The sequence below is a fragment of the Mesoplodon densirostris genome, chromosome 2 (genome assembly GCF_025265405.1).
Source record: "Mesoplodon densirostris isolate mMesDen1 chromosome 2, mMesDen1 primary haplotype, whole genome shotgun sequence".
Classification (NCBI taxonomy): Eukaryota; Metazoa; Chordata; class Mammalia; order Artiodactyla; family Ziphiidae; genus Mesoplodon; species Mesoplodon densirostris.
The window spans coordinates 162,737,188-162,758,783 of record NC_082662.1 but is presented as its reverse complement, the minus strand read 5'-3'; the positions used below and the strand labels follow the sequence as shown (position 1 = coordinate 162,758,783).

General features: G+C 37.4%; 1 protein-coding gene across 8 annotated transcripts in view; it reads left to right on the top strand.

Moving 5' to 3' along the window:
- DNM3 (dynamin 3) overlaps nt 1-21,596 on the top strand; it is a 576,796-nt gene that overhangs the window by 229,552 nt on the left and 325,648 nt on the right. For 5 of the 8 annotated variants that reach the window (XM_060091253.1, XM_060091255.1, XM_060091251.1 and 2 more), the window contains exons 11-14: nt 876-962; nt 5,513-5,583; nt 17,406-17,457; nt 18,279-18,308. In XM_060091253.1, the coding sequence (XP_059947236.1) occupies nt 876-962; nt 5,513-5,583; nt 17,406-17,457; nt 18,279-18,308 (240 nt within the window). The remainder of the gene's footprint in view (nt 1-875; nt 963-5,512; nt 5,584-17,405; nt 17,458-18,278; nt 18,309-21,596) is intronic. The other 3 variants (XM_060091252.1, XM_060091259.1, XM_060091257.1) reach the window with 1 other exon arrangement.

Genomic DNA, 21,596 nt, shown 5'->3' with positions numbered 1-21,596 from the left:
GGCCTAGTTGCTTCGCGGCATGTGGGATCCTCCCAGACTAGGGCTCGAACCCGTGTCCCCTGCATTAGCAGGCAGATTCTCAACCACTGCACCACCAGGGAAGCCCCATAATTCATTCATTTTTGCAAACTAAATTTTGGAAAATTACCTGCATAAATGAGATGGGATAAGTGATTGACATGCATTATTTCTGCAGTTTTGCCAAAAATATGTACATAAAAACACATCTGTTAGGGTAGAATTTAAAAAAATGATCTCTGTGGTTCATGGAATGTGAATCACCCTCAAAGAGTGATGGACAAGACCATGAACTCTGGAGTCTGAGGGCTTGGGTAGGAATCCTGGACCCACCGATTTTGAACTGTGTAGTCTGGGGCAAGTTACTTAACCTCTCTGCACTTTGCTTTCCTCCTCTGTAAAATGGGGTTAATAATCGGATCTGTCTTTTATGATTGTTGTGAATTTCGAATGAGGTAATTCATGTGGTGCTTAGCACACAACCTGGAACATGGTAAGCACTCTATAAATGTTAGTCATTATCCTCCTTTTCATCCTCATTTCTATCTTCTTCATCTTTGAACTTTATTAAGTGCTAACTCTGTACAGCATAGAGCTAGATGGCATCTGGGTTTCTGTTTTCTTTGCAGGGAATTTCTCTGCTGGTTTTGAAGTGTTTCTTCTCAGATAACGTAGTAACTTCTGATTGTAGTTTGTGCAGTCTTTTCTGTCACTCTGCCATTCCTCTTTAGGATATTTCATTTCTGCTTCCAGAATGGTAATGCATGTCTTCTGGAATACAACATAACTTATTTTTGTTTCTTTTTTGGCAGTATAAATATTTGAGTATTAACACTCAGATCTGTTTTTCTTGACAGCTGGCAAACTTCCCCAGACTCTGCGAGGAAACGGAAAGGATTGTTGCTAACCACATTCGTGAGCGAGAAGGGAAGACAAAGGACCAGGTGAGGAGAGGCCTTCCCTAGTGGGCAGGGTCCTTATGGGAAGTGGAAGATCTCACCAGGGTTGTTTGGTCTCCAACAGTCGGCGTATCCCTGAATGGAAAAAAAAAGAGCTGAGAACACCACCACATATGTTTATTTTTACTTATTTATGAATTTTATACATGTGTTGCTATACTAACATCTTGTGTATGTTAAAAATATAAACATATATAAAGACCTTAGAAGGATAACATTTAAAAAGCAGTAATAGGAGTTCCATTATTTTTTTCAACACTTCATGAATCATCATGTGTACCCTTAGCATGTACACATCCCACTTTGAAAACCACTAATCTGGAAACATATCACATATTTTCTTTAAGATAGGGCCCACAGATGGGCACCAAGATATTCATAAATTGCTGAAATGTTTTGCAAAATGTTTAGTGTTTTTATTTTTTTTCTTGAGGAGAATGGATAAAGCTATTCATCAGCTTATCCATGGAACCTATGACTAAAAAAATAAAAACATTTAAGAACAGCTCTTTTAAGCATTTCTAACTATTTTGTAAATATACATGGTTTGTAAGGAGTGGCTTTGAAATTGTCTTTGAATCTTGGCTAACTACGAATGAATGATTATTTTCAAGTGAGGATAATTCATTGAAAAAAGTTAAGGACTACATGACAATAATTAAAGCTTCTTAAATTTAGGTGGATGTTTTCTTAGTTATTTATAAAACATTATAATGGGAAACACAAAGGTTTTCAGAAGCTCTTCAGTTCCAGGACACAGCTGCGAGTGTGACAGCACGAAGAGGACACTGGACTGAAGCCATGTGTTCACCACAGAATAACAGCATGTTCTTGCGCAAATCACTTCTCGGGACTGTTTTTTTTCTCATGTACAATGTTGAAATGTTGGTCTATATGATCTCTGAAGTCCTCTATAAGTTAGAATTCCAAGATTTTGTGGTTCTTAGGTGAATTGGAAAGAAGGAGAGAAAGAACTGGGGAAAAGGAGGAAGGCAGAATAGGAGAGAGAGGGGTAGAGACAAACCACAGGGAGAGAGACACATGCACCGTGTGTCAGAGGGTACTGTAGGGTTGGGGTGGGCGTGGAAAGAGAAAGCGAAGAGACAGAGGGATGGAGGCCCAGCAGGTTGGGATATTTGTGAGGGACTCTGGTAACAACCTGCTGCTCTCTGCTCGAGCTTTGGGATTCATTGCTGCTACTTTTTATCATCGCGTTTTGAAAGTTAACTAACGATTATTCATAGTTTTCAGTTATTTTGCAACTTCCTCACTCTTGGAGTAGTCACAATAGCCAAAAGTGGGGAAAATAGGCTTTGTGACTTAGTAGAGATAAACAAATCAATGTTAACTCATGAGCCAGTGAAATCAAGCCTGGGTCCAGGTATACAACCTGAGACCAGAAGTTCCCCCACACACCTAATGTCACGGCTCCTGCTGGACCAAGAAAATGAGTTCTGTTATCAACTGTACTCCTGACCTTAAGTAACTAAGATAACCATTTTAATTTGTATCTTTATTCTATGAAGTTCAAATGATAATACATCCTACTTAACTCTTAGGGATCCTGTGTAAAAACAGTATTGAGGAAAAAGTTGTATAATTATTATCTTAATTATCTTTGTGTTCATATCTAAATCAGTTAACTTCTTCATGTTTCATGTTTCAGAGTTTTTGTTTTACTGAAATGACACACTCAAATTTTTCACTGTCATTAAGATTGTGGGCTCCAGGGACTTCCTGGTGGTCCAGCGGTAAAGAATCCACCTTCCAATGCAGGGGACGCGGGTTCCATGCACCATAATGAAAGATCCCACATGCCTCAATGAAGATCCCGTGTGCCGCAACTAAGACCCGATGCAGCCAAAAAAAATAAGGGAAAAGATTATTAAAAAAAAAAAAAAAAGAAAAAAGATTGTGGGCTCTGGGTTCAGACTACCTGAGTTCGAACCCAAGCTCTGTCATTTGCTTTCTGTGTAAATGAACAAGTTATTTATTACTTTTACACTTCAGTTTCCTCATCTGAAAGGGAATAATAATGGTAGTTAACTCACAGGTATTTTGTGAGGATGAAATGAAGTAATCCAGATATAGCTCTTAGTTCTTCATTAATTTTAGTTGTTTTTGTTATTCCTAAAGAGCTATGACACATAGTAGACATGAGAAAGAATTGCCTTTTCTGATTTCAAGCGAGACTGTCTTCCATCTGTACCTCTGATGTAGTGATTAATTCATTCCCCAAGTGGGAGTTAAGGGAGGGAGTGAGCATCTCTCTCCTAAGTGACCATCTCAGGTGGCCTGGTTTGACAGTTAATCAACTGCCTGAAGAAGCTGGTGCCTGCCACTGCTAATATGGACCTGTGTGGCATAGTAAAAACATGGATGTTTTTGGTAACGTGAACATGTCAGTTTGCATAGATTTCACATTTGAGTTCTGAACTCCGTGCTGCTTTAGGCCATATGGTACTTCTGAAGTCGCTGGTCAGAGAGTGACCCATTTCCTTAGACCTCTGTGCCAATACTGCTTTGAGGTATTCTTGCAGTTTTTTTAAAAAATGGAATTATTACCAACCTCTGCTGTGGAAACTTTGTGTGTGGGGGAAATTCTTCAGAATTAAAAATATGAAAAACCATAAATCTGTCTGAACTTTTTTCTAAAACAAAGATTTTTTGAGCTTTGGTGTGTGCCTGCTGTTATTCTAGGTGCTTCCATACATGTAATTGCATGTTGAAATGGTTGGCTTTGTGGGTGATTACTGCTACCAGGGGTAGCTTTACATTTCTTCAACTAAATTTTCAATAACTGTGGGTGAGAAAGGCAGTGAGAGAGACTGAAAAAAAGAGAAAAAAATGTACTATTTTCCTTTTCATCCCCCACATGCAACCTGGCTCTTTTCCTAGGATGAAAACAGACTCCCAGTTTCCAGGAATATGAATGAGAACAGCTATAGTTGTTATTTTTCTTCCACTTTTCCCCTGTACTGCAGTCCAAGTTAATGTGTGTGAACGTCCAAGATATTCATGACAACCTTTGGCAATGTTGAGAATTATGTAGATATTTTGCTCTTTATGGTGGCAACTACTAATTTGTGCTTAAATATTATGGTTTATTGATCCAAACTCCTAGCCAAATGGATTTGGGGTACAAAATTTAATAGAATCTGGATTTATTATAGGGAGAATAGTGACAATGCCACAGATAATCTAATAGTGATGACTCCTCCTAACTCTTCAGTTTTCTTCATTAAGAGAAGAAAAAAACCTATTATCTGATGATATGAAAGTTTTTCATACAAGTATGATATTGTTGACCCAGTTAGTGCCTGGGCATTGACTTTATGTTGGTAGTGGGGATGGGTTTGGGGTGATTCATTTAGTCTTTTTTTCGGTAGGGCTCCTTGGGGCTGACAGCAAGATTTGGTCAGATGACCAACTGAGATTAGCCACAAAAGCAAAGCCTCAGAGACCATAGCATTGGGTAATGAGTGAGAAACAATAATACTTGGCCATGTACTAATTATATGGGAATAAATTTCTCCCTTTAAAATAAACTATTCTTCAAGACTGGTAGATAGTCATAGAATTTACAGCCACAAATATTTCTCAGGCACCTGTTGTGTGTATCATGCTAGGTTCTGGGGATAAAGTGGTGAACAAGATAAATATAATCTCTGCTTCCATGGAGCTTACAGTCTTGCAGGGATGTAAAACATCAAACAAAATATAATATAAATAATTAATTACATTTGTGATAAACACCACAAAGAAAAAGTATAGGGTATAATACATAAAAAAATATGATTTATAGACTGTATGAGAGTAACAGCATGATCCAACTTGGTCTTGGGTGAGGGTGTGGGGTGAGGGTCAGGGAAGGCTTTCCTGAGGATGCACCTCCTGGGGGGCATTATATAGACTGTGCCAATGAACTGTTACCACGAATGTTTGGATGCACTCAGATTTCACCTTCAGTGAAGCCTATTGATCTCAAGGAAGCTTTCTATTTATTTGTATATTGCCTTTTTGAGTTGGTTGATGAGATACTTCTACTTGCCTATAGGGAGCTTAAAGAGATAGAAGAGGAGAGGATAAACAAGAGGTGATATTGCTATTTTGTGGCTAACATATGATGTCTACAGGAGCAGGAAGCTCTAAGCAGCTCCTCCATGACCTTCTTGCCACATGTATTTTTATACATGTGTCCTTTTGAACATTACACCTACGTTTTAGAGGAATAGAATAATTCTAGGTTCTGTGTTAAGTTGGCTCTGTGTTAAGTAAGCATGTTAAGTACATGCTTATAAACTATAATGCTGTTATCTTCATGTGGGACTCAGACTTTTCACATAGATCTTTTGTTTCTGAGTTTAGAGTAAAAATGAGAGTCTAATGAAAAAAGTTAATGCAACTTTTCATTCTAACTGAAGCATCCTTTTTAAAATTAAATAAAGATCAATGATTTGTAGGCTATTACCGAATTTAGTGTTTGAGAATATTTAAGATGGGTTTTCACTAAAGTGATTCTCTTGGACTTATAGGTACTGCTGTTGATCGACATCCAAGTCTCCTACATCAACACCAACCATGAAGATTTCATTGGCTTCGCAAAGTACGTGAAATCCTTGATTGTCACATGAATTCCTCCTGCTGGTTTGTCTCAAATACACATGTGAATTTCTACAACAACCCCAGCATTCTGTGTCAGGATTAATTCTGAGTCAACCTACTGAGGAGATCTGAGCCTCGTGGCCATGGGGTCATGTTCTCTGAATGAAGGAGTTGGCTTCTTTATTGTACAGCATGTGAAATCATATGTAGCTCAGATACTCCTTGTTTTTGGATGATGATCTGCAGTTTGTACTTGAGCTCCCATAGATAAGCAGTAACAGATGCACATTTAAAATATGTTAGGGAACAATTTCTCATATAAATTTGAAATATCAAATGCAATTCACAAGATACAAGCTATTTGGCCATCCCTAAATCAGACTATAGCGGCCTATTTTTTTAAAAAACCTGTCCTTTGTGAACTTAGATGTAATCTTTTTGGATGAACATTCTCTTTTCTATGAAGTATATATACTTTATATAAGCTTGTCTATATATTGCTATTCTATCATACATGTGTTCTGTTATTTTCTAATATTCTATTGCTATATTCACAGATATTATCAGGTAAACATTATGCTTAAGTATTCAAGGTTGGTTATTTATTGTGTGACATTTTCAAGACCCTGAATTTACCACTTTTTCCTGCCCTTTAGTGGAATCAGTTTTTTATTGCTTTTAAAGAATTTTGATTCTAACTCTAAAATATACCTGTGGTATGTAAGTGGTTCCAACCTCAAGTATATAAAATATAGTTTATTTTATATAAAAAATAAGGTAAAGAGGCCTATGTACTGTTACTTTACTACATATTCAAGAATAGGGACAAATAAAAAATCAAACACAAGAAAATGTAAAACTAGACTGACTTAGTTTTACATTTTGACTTAGAAGAAACAGATATCTAGATCATGTGATCTAAACTCAACAGTGGCCTGAGGAATTTATAGGCATGTTTTAGAGAGGAAAGTCCCAATTATTCAACAGAAAATTGTCTCATTCTGAACATAGCCTAACGAATAGTGTATACACATATTGCATCCAGCAGTTATTACTACTGTGTGGTACATTAGTTTTTAGTTTTGGTACATTAGTTTTTTCAACTGTTTTCTGTCTGTGACTTATGTGTAAAATTGTTAGAACTCAGAGATTAATATGTTCCTTTAGACAGTTATCTTTTTTAGCCGCACTGCCCGCTCCAACTTCTAGATAGGGTTTTACTCCACAGCCATTTCACACAGACCTGCTTCCCTGTCTTCTAGCCCCCATGGCTCTCATCATCTGTTCTGCTCATTTCCCTCTGCAAAATCACCAGTGGCAAGAAACCTAGACTCTGATGTGTCTTCTTGTCTCTAGGCCTGGAAGAGTGGACCTGAGAATTTCTACCTGGTTTTCTGTGTAGTCAGTGAAATCCTTGTGGCCTGTTCTGAGCTCTGCTCTAGTTGCTATGGGGGAAAGAAAAAGAAAAGGAAAAAAATTGTCTTTTAGGAGCTTGCCTAATAATTGAAAAGTATAGAGAAATGCAGGTAAAAATTTAAACTGATGCATTCTCCATTTACTTCACTTGCTTCTTTGAGGAATTTAAGAGAAAAAGAAATCCTTGAGTCATTTGAAATAACCAGGAATACTGCCTTTCATGTTGACTTTTATTGGTTACAAATGCCAGTTCGATTTTTATAAAAATGTAGCAGATGCAGATATAAACTTGACACCATAACTTAAAAGTGAAAAGGATATTGCAGCACTGTCCTGCTATGGTATCCTGATTCAAGGAGGAAACAGAAAAAAATCATAATCATTTTGGAAAGATTCAAGTTTTGAACATGTTTTTTAACCAGCACTAAATTTAAATTTCACACCTATACTCTGCTTGAAACATTTTCCCCCTAGATTATCCTTTTACTTATTTTTAAAGATAAATGGTCCAGAGTTTATGTTCTCCAGTAAATTTTATTTTATTTTATTTTATTTTATTTTATTTTTTTTGCTGTACGCGGGCCTCTCACTGCTGTGGCCTCTCCCGTTGCGGAGCACAGGCTCCGGACACACAGGCTCCGCGGCCATGGCTCGCGGGCCCAGCCGCTCCGCGGCATGTGGGATCTTCCGGGATCGGGGCACGAACCCGTGTCCCCTGCATCGGCAGGCGGACTCTCAACCACTGCGCCACCAGGGAAGCCCTCCAGTAAATTTTAATATTTTCTACCTCAGAAACTGTTGAACTAAAGTATTATGTTGACTAGGTTTTCAAAGGCATATAATTTTGCAAATGAAAATACTTCAATTACAGCCTTTTGGTACAGTCTCTCTGTAATCCAGGTGACAGTCCTATTTTTCCAGCAGTGAGATAGATTGTGAACCTTTATGATGCTAGGGGACTAAAAAGAATCATTGTTCAAACTGCTTTAGAAACCCCGCAACTTTGCACGTTTCTCATCTAATTTAAACTGCACACCTAAACTTTCTTTTGAAGGACTGGTCTGGGAGTCAACAGTCTGAATTCTTTTTCCAGGGTTTGCCACTGATGAAGTTTGGGTTTTGGCCACTTAGTCTCTCTGTATCTCAGTTTATTGCTCTGTCAAATGGAATAATAAAAAATCCCTGTCTTGTATACTTTTCAGGATTTTCAGAAGATCAAATTAATGAAGTTATGTGAAAGTGCCTTTGAAAATTGTGGTGCAGTCTGTAAAAGTGAGAAAGTACCATATGTGCACACTCATACACACACACACACACACAGGGGAACTTGATTCTACGAGATGTACCATTTTACTTCATTTATGACGTTTTTAATGACTGGAGTATCATGGCCACTGAAAGACTTTTTTAGTTGCTGATGTTATCGCCAAATGTAATATTTTTCACTGAGACTCAGAGGTAAATGTTCTTTCTGTTTGTATGCTGAGTTGGAGTGCATTTCAATTTGACATGGGATAATTATGATGATGAAGAAATGTTCATTTCAAAATCACTTTGAGGAGTTGTGGTATTTTTTGTGCTTTTAAAAATTAAAAAAATATGGTTGTAGCTATAAATTTTGAGGTTGGCAGGAATGCTGTTTCCATCAAGGAAGAAAAGTTAAGCCATATTTGAAGACAATTATGTAAGTATTTTTAAGTTGTGAAGATAGAAAATTAAAGTCTAGAGTTGAGGAAAATAAACATTAGTTTCATGAGATTTTTACAGATTTACCAAAATAGGAGGACCACCCCTCAGATTTATAGGATGGTGATGTATAGAGTATTTTACACATGTAGTTTGTTTTTCAACTGGGATGACTTTTTGTTCTAAAAATTATCAAAAAGAAAGGAAAACAAATTGCTAAAATTAGATTAATGGAAAGTGATGTCTCAGAGTAGTGTTCAGAACAACTCAAAATTCTTCTTTTCGCTATAGAATTTATTCTGCCATGTTGAATATGTGAAACTTTTTTTTCATCTCCCAGTTATTTGTTAAACATGGACCGTAAAATATGTACCATGTGTAATGTGTCCAATAAGCGCTGCTGTAGACTTGCTTTGGAATTTAATTTCTGAAGGCTTGATTTTTCAATTGTAATATAGTTTCTGAACCTAAAAGTTTAGTATTTCAGAAGGAAATGTCAACTTTCCTCATGACTTAAGGATTTTAATTTGTCATTCTTCCCTGGTGAAAAAAAAACCCCAACATTCTATTTTTCTTAACACAACATAATTAGTTTTTGTTATTTAAGAAAGCAAGCTATTCCAATTAATTATTCTTCATTCACTTCCTCTCTTTCTCAGTAATCCTGTTGTCTGAACAGAAAGGCAAGCTTGTTAGCTGAATGCCTTGGGGAGTGAACTTTCAAATTCTTGTGCTCTTCTCCATTTTCATGGGCACAGTTTGCCTTCTGAGTTACTAAGATTTTTGTAGTCTGGTGGTTTAAGAAACATGGGCTCCGGATACACACCGTTAGAATAACATCTCTGTGCCGCAAACAGCGGACCGAGGTCTGTTTTTCAATTTGCTGAGTAGGTCTCCCCACCTGTTTTCTCACAGTTGAAATGATAGTGTGCAGATTTCAGTTCTTGTTATGTGAGCACCATGAAAATTCTAAGGGTGGTAGCATTCATTATATCTCTTTCCTGATCCTCTGGAATGTCTCTGTTACCATTTTACTAAAGGCAGTATATGTGAACCTTGGCACCAAATTCCAAAACAATCTTGGTCTTTACCTTTACATTCTTTTTTTTTTTTTTACTTTCTTTTTTTATGTGTCCCTAATACATAATCATATTCCATTGTAATGGTGTATCTAGTTCCTATTCGTACATGAGAATGTTCTCTCTCTTGCAGAATTAAAACTTAGGTATTAGATTATAGCAAGATCCTTATTTGCCAATTTAGGAATTAAATGCTTGGTTTCCTACTGGGACTGGTAGAAATATAGATTTGAGCAACTTGCAAGGACATCTTTAGTATCATCTATTTAAATAAGTTATAAATTCTAATGTTTCAAGCACTGTTTTAAAAATAAGTGGACTTTTACTTTTCTCTTTCATTCTCAAATCTGTTGTTTTGAACTTTATCTTCATCCTTAAAATGAGTCTTAGGAGATGAGTCATCTTTCTTTTATAGGTCCCCAAGTTCTGTAGGGTTTTCTTGCATGATATTTAGCTTGAGACTCCACTAAAGATCCTGCAGGGGCAGTCAACATCATGTAGTTTTCTTCTTCCTTTGGCTTCAATCTGATTGGATGGAGCCAAGCCTACATGTGATAAGTTGCACTCTTGGGACTCTCAGCAACTGTTTATAATCTTCTTGGGGTAATATAAAAGAACATTCTAAAAGAGATTCTTTACTCCAGAGCAGTGCTGTCTAATAGAACTTTCTGAGATGATGGAAATATTTTATAACCTATGCTGTCCAATACAGTAGCCACTAGCTACATGTGACTATTGAGTAGCTGAAATGTGGCTAGTAAAGCAGAATAAATGAAAATTAAATTTTAATTAATTAAAAATTTAATTTAAACAGCCACTTCTGGGTACCAGTGACTGTATTGGACAGCACAGTTCTAGAATATGGTGAATCCAGCTGATTGCTCTGGGTCCTTTAGTGGGCTATACTTTATTGACAACTTGGTGGTAACCTACAGTGGTGGCTTCAAGAAGAGAAAAAAGAGGTAACTCTGTTAGCTGCTTCTAAACAAACCCCAGGGCTCAGGAATATACAGTCAGCTTTTTAAATGCTCTGTCACTACAGTATAAAGGATAGACTTTTCTCTTGTACTGCCTTAGTCTGTATGTTGCCATTTTTCTAGTAATTCCTCCATCATAGCCCAACTGACGTTTCTTTTAATTTCAAGTGTCCTCTACAAGCTAAACATAGTAGTAGAGGGAGAGGTACACTCTGACGTTTGCCGTGGAATCTGCATCTCTGAGGGACTCCATTTTCTTGATTTGTTTGAGCCCTCTTTGGTTTGACTTAGAGTCAGTACTCCTCTTTCTTCTTTCTCACTTCTCTTTTACTTTTTGGCTCACCATGGTCTTGTTTCTACCACACCACTCTACTGAGACTGCTTTCGGCCAGGAGCGAACAGTTAATTCAATGGACAACTCTGAGTCCTTTGTTTGACATCATTAACCACTCCTTGTTGAAGAGACCTATCCTATCCCTTTGCTGAAATAACTCTCCATTGTCTCCTGGCTTTCCTCTTTTCTGCTCTAGCCACTTCTCATTTTTATTTTGGAGCTCTTTATCCTCTGATCATGGCTTAAGAACTGCTTTTTATCATTATTCTTCTGTAGACCCTTTTCTTTTCTCACTCACTGCACTATCCCTGTCCAATAGTGTTACCCACCACAGTGGTTTCAGTTACCAGCTTTATCTGATGCCTCTAAATCTAGATCTCCATTCCAGAACTTTTTCTTGAACTGTTACCATATTCAGCTACATAACTGGGAATCTCTATTTGTATATCCTAGGCAAGCCTCAACCCAATATTCCCAAATTAAACTCATCATCTGATTTTATAATTCATGCCTCCTCCATTGTTCCCACTCTCTGGGTGGTAACTCCCAGTTGCTCAAACCAGAAACCTGAGTGTCATTCTTTTACTCCTTGTTCCCCTCACCTTTGTTTCCTTCCATCTTTCACAGGTCCATATGATTCTACCTCTATAATATTTTTGGAATTTTTTCTATTTCTTCCTATCATCATTGTTATTACTAAAGTTAGTCTTCTCTTGGGTGGGTTGCTACAATGGTCTCCTTGCCCCTTGTCATGTTCTTTCTCATTCCTTCTGGAATTCTTATTACTTTCAGAATAAAGTGTAAACTCATTAGTGTGGTTTCCAAGGCCCTGTAGAATCTGTCTTTTGCTTACCTCTTCAGCCTATTCTATTGTTACTATTCCTCTCTATCCCACCCCCTAACTCTGTGCTGTACCCAGACTGGCCACTTTTGGATTCCTAAATGTACCATACTCTTGCTGCAGCACATGTCTATGGCACACTTCTTCAAATTATTTAAATTTCCTATTGCAGATAAACATTAAAAATCCGGTGTATATAACCCTGGTATCAAAATACAATTCCATAAATATTTCTTAAGAAACTAAACACTGCGAGGTAATGTCAGTGCTGAGAGAGGCAGAGATACTGATTAATGCAACACACCGTTGGCCATCAGGCAGCAGACCTTGTTGGAGGGGAGTTAGAGGCCTGCGTATAACACAATCCTGTTTATAGAATACAGGCACAGACCAAGAGCTAGCGGAGTTCATGGGAAGAAAAGATAACTGGAGGTTTCTGAGAAGGCATAATTCAGAAATGGTACTTGCTTTGATTTTGAAGGCTGGGCAGGACTCCAACAGTCAGAGGGAGGGGGTCAAGGCTGGCTGCTTCCTGTCTTCCCTGGTTCAGAGTTGATACTATTTCAGGGAGGTAATATTTAATAAAACACTTCTTTGATCATGCCATTTTCTGGCTTAGAATCTTTGAATACTTTCTGCTGCCTTCAGTATAATGACCAAATTCTCCATAATTGGCCCTAACATAGAGTTATTGTACTAGGTGGCTTTTAAGGTCATTTATTGAATACAAACCTGAGTCTATGGTCATACAATTTTTCCCATAATTGTTTTACTTTCCACAACTTCCCTACATGCCCCAGATTTCTACCTCCTGGCTTTGCTTATACTACTGCATTCTCTTGGAATGCGGTTGATTTTCTTCCTCTATTAAAATTTTACTTTTCTTCAAGTTTTCTATGAAAATCTCAGATCAAATCAGACCAAAATGATCTTTCTTTTCTCTAAACATTCAGAGCAATTACTATGTACAGGATTTATCTGATAAATGGTCACACATACCCCTTGGCACATCATTATAGTCTTTTTTTGTGTGTGTGTGGTACGCGGGCTTCTCACTGTTGTGGCCTCTCCTGTTGCGGAGCACAGGCTCCGGATGCGCAGGCTCAGCGGCCATGGCTCACGGGCCCAGCCGCTCCACGGCATGTGGGATCTTCCCGGACGGGAGCACGAACCCGTGTACCCTGCATCGGCAGGCGGACTCTCAACCACTGCGCCACCAGGGAAGCCCTGTCATTATAGTCTTATTGCATATGCACATGGACATGGATAGACACAAATATGCAAAAATTTTTTTTGAGCTAAGAGGTAACATGGATTATTTTCCTTTGAATGTCTTTCAATGTGCTCTTATTTTTATAAAAAGTTAAACCTTTTGTTATATAATTTCAAAATCATTATGTTTCAGAGCATTAAACTAATTAACCTAATTTGGTTTTATGTGTTTTAATGTTCTGGCGAACTCTTCAGCAGTGACTTGTGTGTAGTAGGAATTTTATATGATTAATAACGTACACACAGATAATAAGATATGGGGTTAATTATATCCCACATTTGAAACAGAAGCACTTTTTTGGCTTTCTATTACAGCCTCACATATTTATTCTTTTAGAGCTTATTCCTTTGTTATTTGTGTTTTGTGTATGTGTGTCACTACCCACACTAGATAAATTGTAGGCTCTTTTTACAAGGACCATATCTTATTTATGTTTATATGTTCCACAGAGTTCCTTTCAGATAGTTGGTGCCCTAAAAGTTTTGACTTATGTCAAATTAAAACATTATATATAGGTGTGTTTTACAATATTGCAGATATAACCAGTTAAGGACCTATTACCAAGAATACCTCCAGAGACTCAAATTAACTTGCAAGTCCTTACATGGTTTTCTGTGAACACATTTTTTTTTTTTTTTTGCTGTACGCGGGCCTCTCACTGCTGTGGCCTCTCCCGTTGCGGAGCACAGGCTCCGGACACACAGGCTCCGCGGCCATGGCTCGCGGGCCCAGCCGCTCCGCGGCATGTGGGATCTTCCGGGATCGGGGCACGAACCCGTGTCCCCTGCATCGGCAGGCGGACTCTCAACCACTGCGCCACCAGGGAAGCCCCCTGAACACATTTTTAAATAAGTATTTTGAAATACTTTCAGTCCAGTTATCATTGCATTCCTAAGAATTATGATAAAGGATGTTTTCTATCTAGGCAGATTATTTTTTATTATGTTACTTATGGAGTAACTTTAAGTACCTAAATACATCATTAACAGAAGTATCTTTGGATTTATGGGGCCAGTTGCTGCAAAAAAAGATTATTTTTTAGGTGAAAAGTAAAGGTAATTTAGTATTTGTTCTAACACTAATATTTGAGATTGGCTTATAAAATAAATCTGTTTTTTCCCTGCATATTCTTATAAGTGGTAGATCCTAAATATGCATTATTTAGTAGATGAACATTCTATGTCAGTGGAAAATCTCTTCACCTAGTGGATTTCACAAGCATCTTAGAGTAACTTTGCATCTCAAGGAATCTTAGATGTAAAAGAAACTTAAGAAACAGTTCCCCAGCACTTGTCTCTGTCTCTCTGACTACACACACACACACACACACACACATGCACACACACACACACACACACACTTTATAGCCAAGAAAGCCAAGAAACTAAGGTCTATTTAGGTCATACTCTTTGCCTAAGATAGCACAAGGAGTCATCAACAATCTCTATGTTTTTTGCTTTATATTCAGTTTCTTTTCTCTTATATGATTTTAAGGGGACCTATACATAATTTGAGGGTCCCCAGTAGTTCACCTACTTCAAAGTAAACACCTGTAAATCTGCCATAGTTCGAAGTTACCACTACTAGTCAGTGATTTATTTAAAAATAGTTCCTGTTTAAAAAAAAAACAAAAAAACCTCTAAAACACAAGTATGATCCTTGAGAGAGATGGTCATATCCATGAAGAAGGCATGATCACATTATAATAGTAGTTTTCCCATTTCTTCCTAGAAGAGAGGAAAGACTGGAGGACCCTGGAGAAAGAAAGCATGGGACCTGAAGCCCCAGGAAGAGTAGTACTTTAGGCACACTTTGTGCATCAGGGCATGGTGGGCAGCCAGAGGGCAGTGTGGGCTCATCAGACCCCTGGCCACAGACACAACCTTCACCTCATTCACAACCTCACCACAAAAAGCTGAATAATGTAGATTTGGATTATGCAGAGAAAAGGTTGGAGAGAGATGAATTTCATAGTAATTAAGGGAATTAAGCATTTAACTAAAGAATAGAAAAATAATAAGAACTGAGGAGAGAAGAAAAGCTAACTCTGAAATTAGCAAATTGAAAAAGAAAGAGACACAAAATATCTTTATTAATGAAATACAGTGTGGCCTTTTAGCACCCACCTCTTCCCCATCCTCAGTTGAAGGTAGTATATAGTTTTTCTGTGAGTTTGAAGGGAAGCACCTTAAATACATCATGGGAGATTATAAAAGATTGCCATTTTGAGCAACTGTTCTAAGTGTGGCACTGATTTCTGATGTGCTGCTGAGCTATAATATCCCACTACTTTAAACAGTTGATTGATAACCTTAATCTATCTTTTCTCTGTTTTAGACTATTTCATTAATCTCTAAAACAGCTTCTATAAACAACTAAACAATCAGAGGGTTCAGTATTGCTAGTCTTCTCAGAATAACCAAAATGAGTTGTATTTTCTTATATTGATATATGTTTACTCATGGACTCACCAAAAGAAAGCCTTCAATCTTTTGAGAGATAGAGTAACATATTGCCTAATCCTGAGATTTCTGGGGTTAAATTGATATCTGGCTCTTATCCCTTCTGTGCTCCTGTTACAATGGTATCAGCCTCATTGGATTTCTCATTCAACAGATATTTGTTGAAGCCAACTATGTGCCAGGTAGTTTCTATGCACTGGGGTTATAGCAGTGAATGAAACAGGCAAAAACCCCTGCTCACAAGGAGCTTTCATTCTAATGGAGGGAGGCAGATAATAAACACAAAAAAAATCAATCAACTATATAGTATGTTTGAAGGTGAAAAATGCCATAGAGAAAAGCAGAACAGTATAAAGGGGATGAGAATCCTGGAGGAAGGGGGGGATTCAATTTTGAATAGGGTGGTTGTGGTAGGTCTCACTGAAAAGATAAATTGGAATAAAGACTTGAAGGAGATGATGTTGGGAGCCATGCAGATATATGGGGGAAGTGTATTTTTTAGGCTGATGGAGCAGCTGGCATAAAGGCTTTGAGGTGGGAGTGTGCATGGTGGGATCAAAAAAAAAAAGGAGATCAGTATGGCTGGACCTCTCGAATGAAAGAGGTGGAGAATAGGAGGAGATGAGTCAAAGAGGTGGAGAGTGGGGGTTAAGGGCCCTGTGGACCATTGCAAGAATTTTGACTTTTACCCTGAGTGTAATTGTATTGCATAGCAATAGAGGGTTTTGAGCAGAAGAGTGACAGGAACCCCCCTTTAAAAGGATCACTCTGGCTTCTGTGTTGAGAATAGACATTAGGGGGACAAGTGTGTAAGACCAAAGAGACCAAAGAGTAAGTGATGACAACAGTGCAAGTGAGAGATAATGGTGGCTTGGAACAAGGTAGTGGCAATGGAATAAAAAGATGTTGAATTTTAAAGACATTTTGAGAAGTAGAGTCAATAGCATTTTCTGACGATTTGATGTGGAAGTAAGAGAAAGGGGAACCAAGGACTTTGGCTTAAGCACTTGGCAATATGGAATTGCCATTAATTAAAAAGGGGAAGAGTGTGGGTGGAACAGGATTTAGGGAGGATGTCACAAGTTCAGTTTTCACAGATTAAGTTTGAGATGCCCATTAGACATCCAAGTGGAAATTTTGAGTTGTTGAAAACATATTTGAGTCTAGAATTGATGAGATGGGTCCAAGCTGAAGATGCACTATGGGAGTTGTCAGAGTATAGTGGAATTCAAAGCAATGAGATCAGATGATATCATGAGTTTGGGATCTGGAATTAGACTACCTAGTACCAGCACTTGTTAGTTGAGTAATTTTGGGGAAGCCACTCAGCTTCTCTGTGACTCAGTCTCTCTATCTGTAAAATGAATGAATATTACCTCACAGGGTTAAAATTAAAATAAAATCACTAATATCTGTACACCACTTAGAACATGGCATATACTCAAAAAGTGCTGTCAATTTTCAGTACAATCTTATATACCTGTGGGATATCACTAATACTTAACCTTGACTTATTAATGCAGCAATACAGGTTTTCTTCCTGTGGTGTATTTTTGATTTGTGATTACTAATTGGTTCTAGAAGTTCCATTGAGTTGGTTTTGCTTCCAGAATTAAACTGACCTGGATTTTTTATATTCGATCTGCCTCAGTTGTTGATATATTTTTAATGCCTGTATTTATTTTAGTATCTGTTACTTGCTCAGAAAAAAATCTTATGATTTTCTTCAGTGCTTCTCTCCTTTGCTTTTCTCAGTGCTCAGCAGAGGAGCAGTCAGGTTCACAAGAAAAACACAATTGGAAATCAGGTAGGAATGTTTAAAAGAATTAGAGCATGCATGTCCCAAAGAATTTGAACTAAATTGCTTGATTGACTTTTTTTAAATGCAAATTAATCATGTGCAAATTTTGCTGGAAATGCAACTTTTTGTTTTGTTTTTGCTTTTAAAGTTTTTGGAGTGAATTGCATTTTTTTTTTTTTTGCTGTTTTATGCAGTTAACCCTATTGATTTATTTTAAATAACTTTTCTGCTATTTGCTCTGCTTTTCAAATTTGACTCCTTGTGTCCTGCTTTGCTTGCTTACATTACCCCTAAATTTGATTTAACATTGACTCTGTGAGTCAGTTCAAGGTTAAAATATGGTGAGTAGTTGCATGAGCTTTCTGGTGCTGCTGACTAGTTCACACATTTGCACAGCTTGGTAACAGTGAAGGGACAGCTCTAAAGAAGGCAGTTTGGGATTTAAGATTTAATCTCTGCCACACCACATCCTGTTGGTTAATGAAGATGTTAATTCCTAAGAAGATCTGACCTTTTAAGTTTTTGTGTTTTGGGCTGGCCAGCTGTCTCTGACTAATAGCGCTCTGCAGAGATTGCATTAACTCTGACAGTTTGCTGTTTCTTTTATGTTTTATGTGATAATGAATATTTGCATTGTTATTTCTTTTCAAGTCAAAACAATGATGGTTTTATAGTTTTTTTTAAAATTCAGAGGTACAATTGTTGAACAAATTGAAACCTCTGCTCTAAAATTTTTTCCATTGTTTTGAAAGGAGAAGAGGTAATAATAGACTTTATTTTGAAAACTTTTTTTCTGAACTAAAGCATATAATTCTTTGCTATTTCAGGGAACCAATCTTCCGCCTTCAAGGCAAATTGTACGAGCTAAGTTCTGTAAGCTTTACTGTTGCTTTTTCATTTAGCATCCCAAGGGCACAGTTTGTCTTTAACTGATTAACTCAACTAGCGCTTGCTACTAATTTTTTTAAACTTAGATTGTCTTGTCCATAACACCCTATCATTGAAATAAAAATCCTCTTAAGAGGGTTCATCCCTTCACTGCTAATAACTTGCTGTGATTGAAAGGTATGAACTAGTAAATTCTAAAATGCTGTAATAATAAATGTTTAACACTGTGGGTGCTTTGATATTTCTCTAATTTTAATGGGCCTTAAAATAATTAAAATCATTAATGACCTTCATATCTGTCCTCTTATGCTATGTTGTTATAAGGTGTAAGCCTTTCATTTCCCCTTCTATGATAATATTTCCAATAAATGTAGGTGACACTTCTAACAGGTGGGTGAATATTAAACAACTGATTTTGATATATCTGTTGATACTACACAATAGCAATTAATTGTATTTATTTTTTAAAAAATAATAAAACAAAAAGTAAAATTACACTGATTCACATTTTATATGGCTTTAGAGTTGAAGCTTTTAAAACCAGATGCTATATCTTCACTTAATGGAAGTATAAAGATATTGTCAAATTACTAGCATTAAAAGAAAAAAGAAATTATACTCATTTCTACCATGGGCAAGGCAGCCCTAAAATCTTTCTTCCAGCTATGCACAACTTGAGAATGAGATCGGAAGATGGGTCAGTTATTTTCTTCATGACGCTTTGGCAGAAACAAACTTTGGAGCGAGATATTCCTGGGTTCAAATTCTCCTCTGTCACATAGTAGCAATGTGGCCTTGGACAAATTGAACCTGAGTTTGCCCAATTGTGTGATGGGAAGAATAGAAAATATCTCTGCCCGGTGATTGTGAGAATCAGAAATAACCTACATCATGAGGTTTGCAGCTGGGTACTAGATACGTGCCCTATAAAGAGTAGACGGTAGGTAGGTAGGTGCTGTTTCTTGGAACTTTGGGGAGAAAAAAAATATGGAGTATAAGAAAGTTATAAAAGTTATTAAATGAGAACAGTGAAATATTTGGGAAAATTAGAAGCTATGGCAATTATTCTGTAGATTACAATGGCCAGATTAAGCCTGGGTGTGGTGTAATGGATTTACCTATAAAACTTTCCTCATGGTCAGAATTCTAGCTCATAGAAGTTTATACTTATTGGAAAAGCAATAGTATAGTGGCATAAATGCATACTTTAAATCAGATCTGGATGGAAACTCAGAGCAGTTTTCAATTATATTGCCTCCAAATGCTAAAATCATGCTAATTGTGTTTCTGTGCCTTTCCTTTCACTGAGTACTTCAAAGCTCATACATTATGGAAGTTTTATAACTCAAGATAATAGAATTGGGGTGAGTGTTGTAATAGAATACAGATCCCTTATCCAAAACCTCTGGGGCCAGATGTGCCTTGAAGGTCAGAACTTTATGGATTTTAGAAAAATATTGCATATATTATATATTACCCAGTATTCCTGTGGGGTCAGAGGCAGCACCCTGTAATTAAACATATTGTATTTCTGCAGTGAAACAAATGATAATCACACCAAGTAGATTAAATGAAAGACATAAATATTTTCACATCAAGTCAGGTTTTGCTGCCAAATTTATTGCTGTTGTTGCTGTTCTTTTAACCTTTCACTTTGCAAGTAAGAGGTTATGAACCTGAATATCTTATTTTTCAGAACCAAATCCAATAATTAAACACTATACAGTATATTTTAAAGAATCCTTTATTGTTTTTTTTCTGCTTAGCAGAAATGAACCATAATGACTTGAAACCCCTTTTTTTATGAATCTGAATAACTGAGGTTGATTTGGGTTTGTATTAAAAAATCAAGAAGCTCAAAAGACAGGGAGCTTTGGAGCTTAGCCTGCTAACTGATGTCAGCTTTAATGGTTGGTGGGGCTAAGATAACTCTGCACTATCCTAGCAAATGCTTCATTCATTCTGATATCCTCTTAGCACTCCTGATTATAAGAGATGGCTGTGCAGAATCTATTCTGAATACTTTGGAAGAATTTGAAGAAAGAAAAATTCCTCCTTAAAGTCTAAATCCCCATTTGTTTTCACCTGCCTAAAAATTTGTCTGCTTAGCAGTTCTACATGCTGGTGTCAACAAATGTATGAAAAAAATGTGAGCACACAATTAGCCTAAAGTTGCACTGCCCAGAAATTTCAACGTAAACTTCATTCATCCCTTCACTCATCCCTTGTGTATTTGAAACTTTTGAGAGTCAAAACTGTGATAGATGTTAGAACGATGAATAAATCATGGGCCCTGCTGTCAGGGAGCTCACATCCCAGTGGGGATTATGGTAAGTAGTTGAAGTCTGTCCCCTTTTTCAAGGTTAGCTCCTTCTGATACTTCAGGCCTCATTGAAACATCACTTCAGTAAGAGGCTGGCCCTGATTGTTGAATCTAAAGTCACCATTCCTCCCCCAAATCTTGTCATTATTATCTATCTTGTTTATTTATTATTTTTTGTTTTCTTTCACTAGGACAGTAAGCTCCATTAAAGCTATTTCTTTTAAATTTTATTTATTTATTTTTTTGGCTGTGCTGGGTCTTTGTTGCTGCACGTGGGCTTTCTCTAGTTGGGGTGAGCAGGGGCTACTCTTTGTTGTGCTGCGTGAGCTTCTCATTGCAGTGGCTTCTCTTGTTGTGGAGCACAGACTCTAGGCACGTGGGCTCCAGTAGTTGCAGCATGTGGGCTCAGTAATTGTGGCACTTGGGCCCTAGAGTGTGTGGGCTTCAGTAGTTGTGACACGTGGGCTCAGTAGTTGCAGCTTGCGGGCTCTAGAGCGCAGGCTCAGTAGTTGTGGCACACGGGCTTAGTTGCTCTGCGGCATGTGGGATCTTCCTGGACCAGGGCTCGAACCTGTGTCCCCTGCATTGGCAGGCAGATTCTTAACCACTGTGCCACTAGGGAAGTCCCAAAGCTATTTTTTTTGTGTGTGTGATGGTGAAAGCAGTGGAGTATCATTGTAAGGTTTTAAGTGCAATCATAATAATACTTAGAAAGATCATTTTGCCTATAGTGTGGAGAAAGATTTTGAAGGGAGGACGAGATTAGAAAAAGTAGACTAGTTAGGAGTCTAGTCTAGGAGTCTAGCCCCCTAACAGTTAAGAGGCTGTTGCAGACAAAAGATTATGATTATTTGGGTTAGCTAAGTTCTCTGTACTAGATTTGAGGAGAAGCTGATGAATTCAGGAGATATTAAGTAGAAAGAATCTAAAGGAT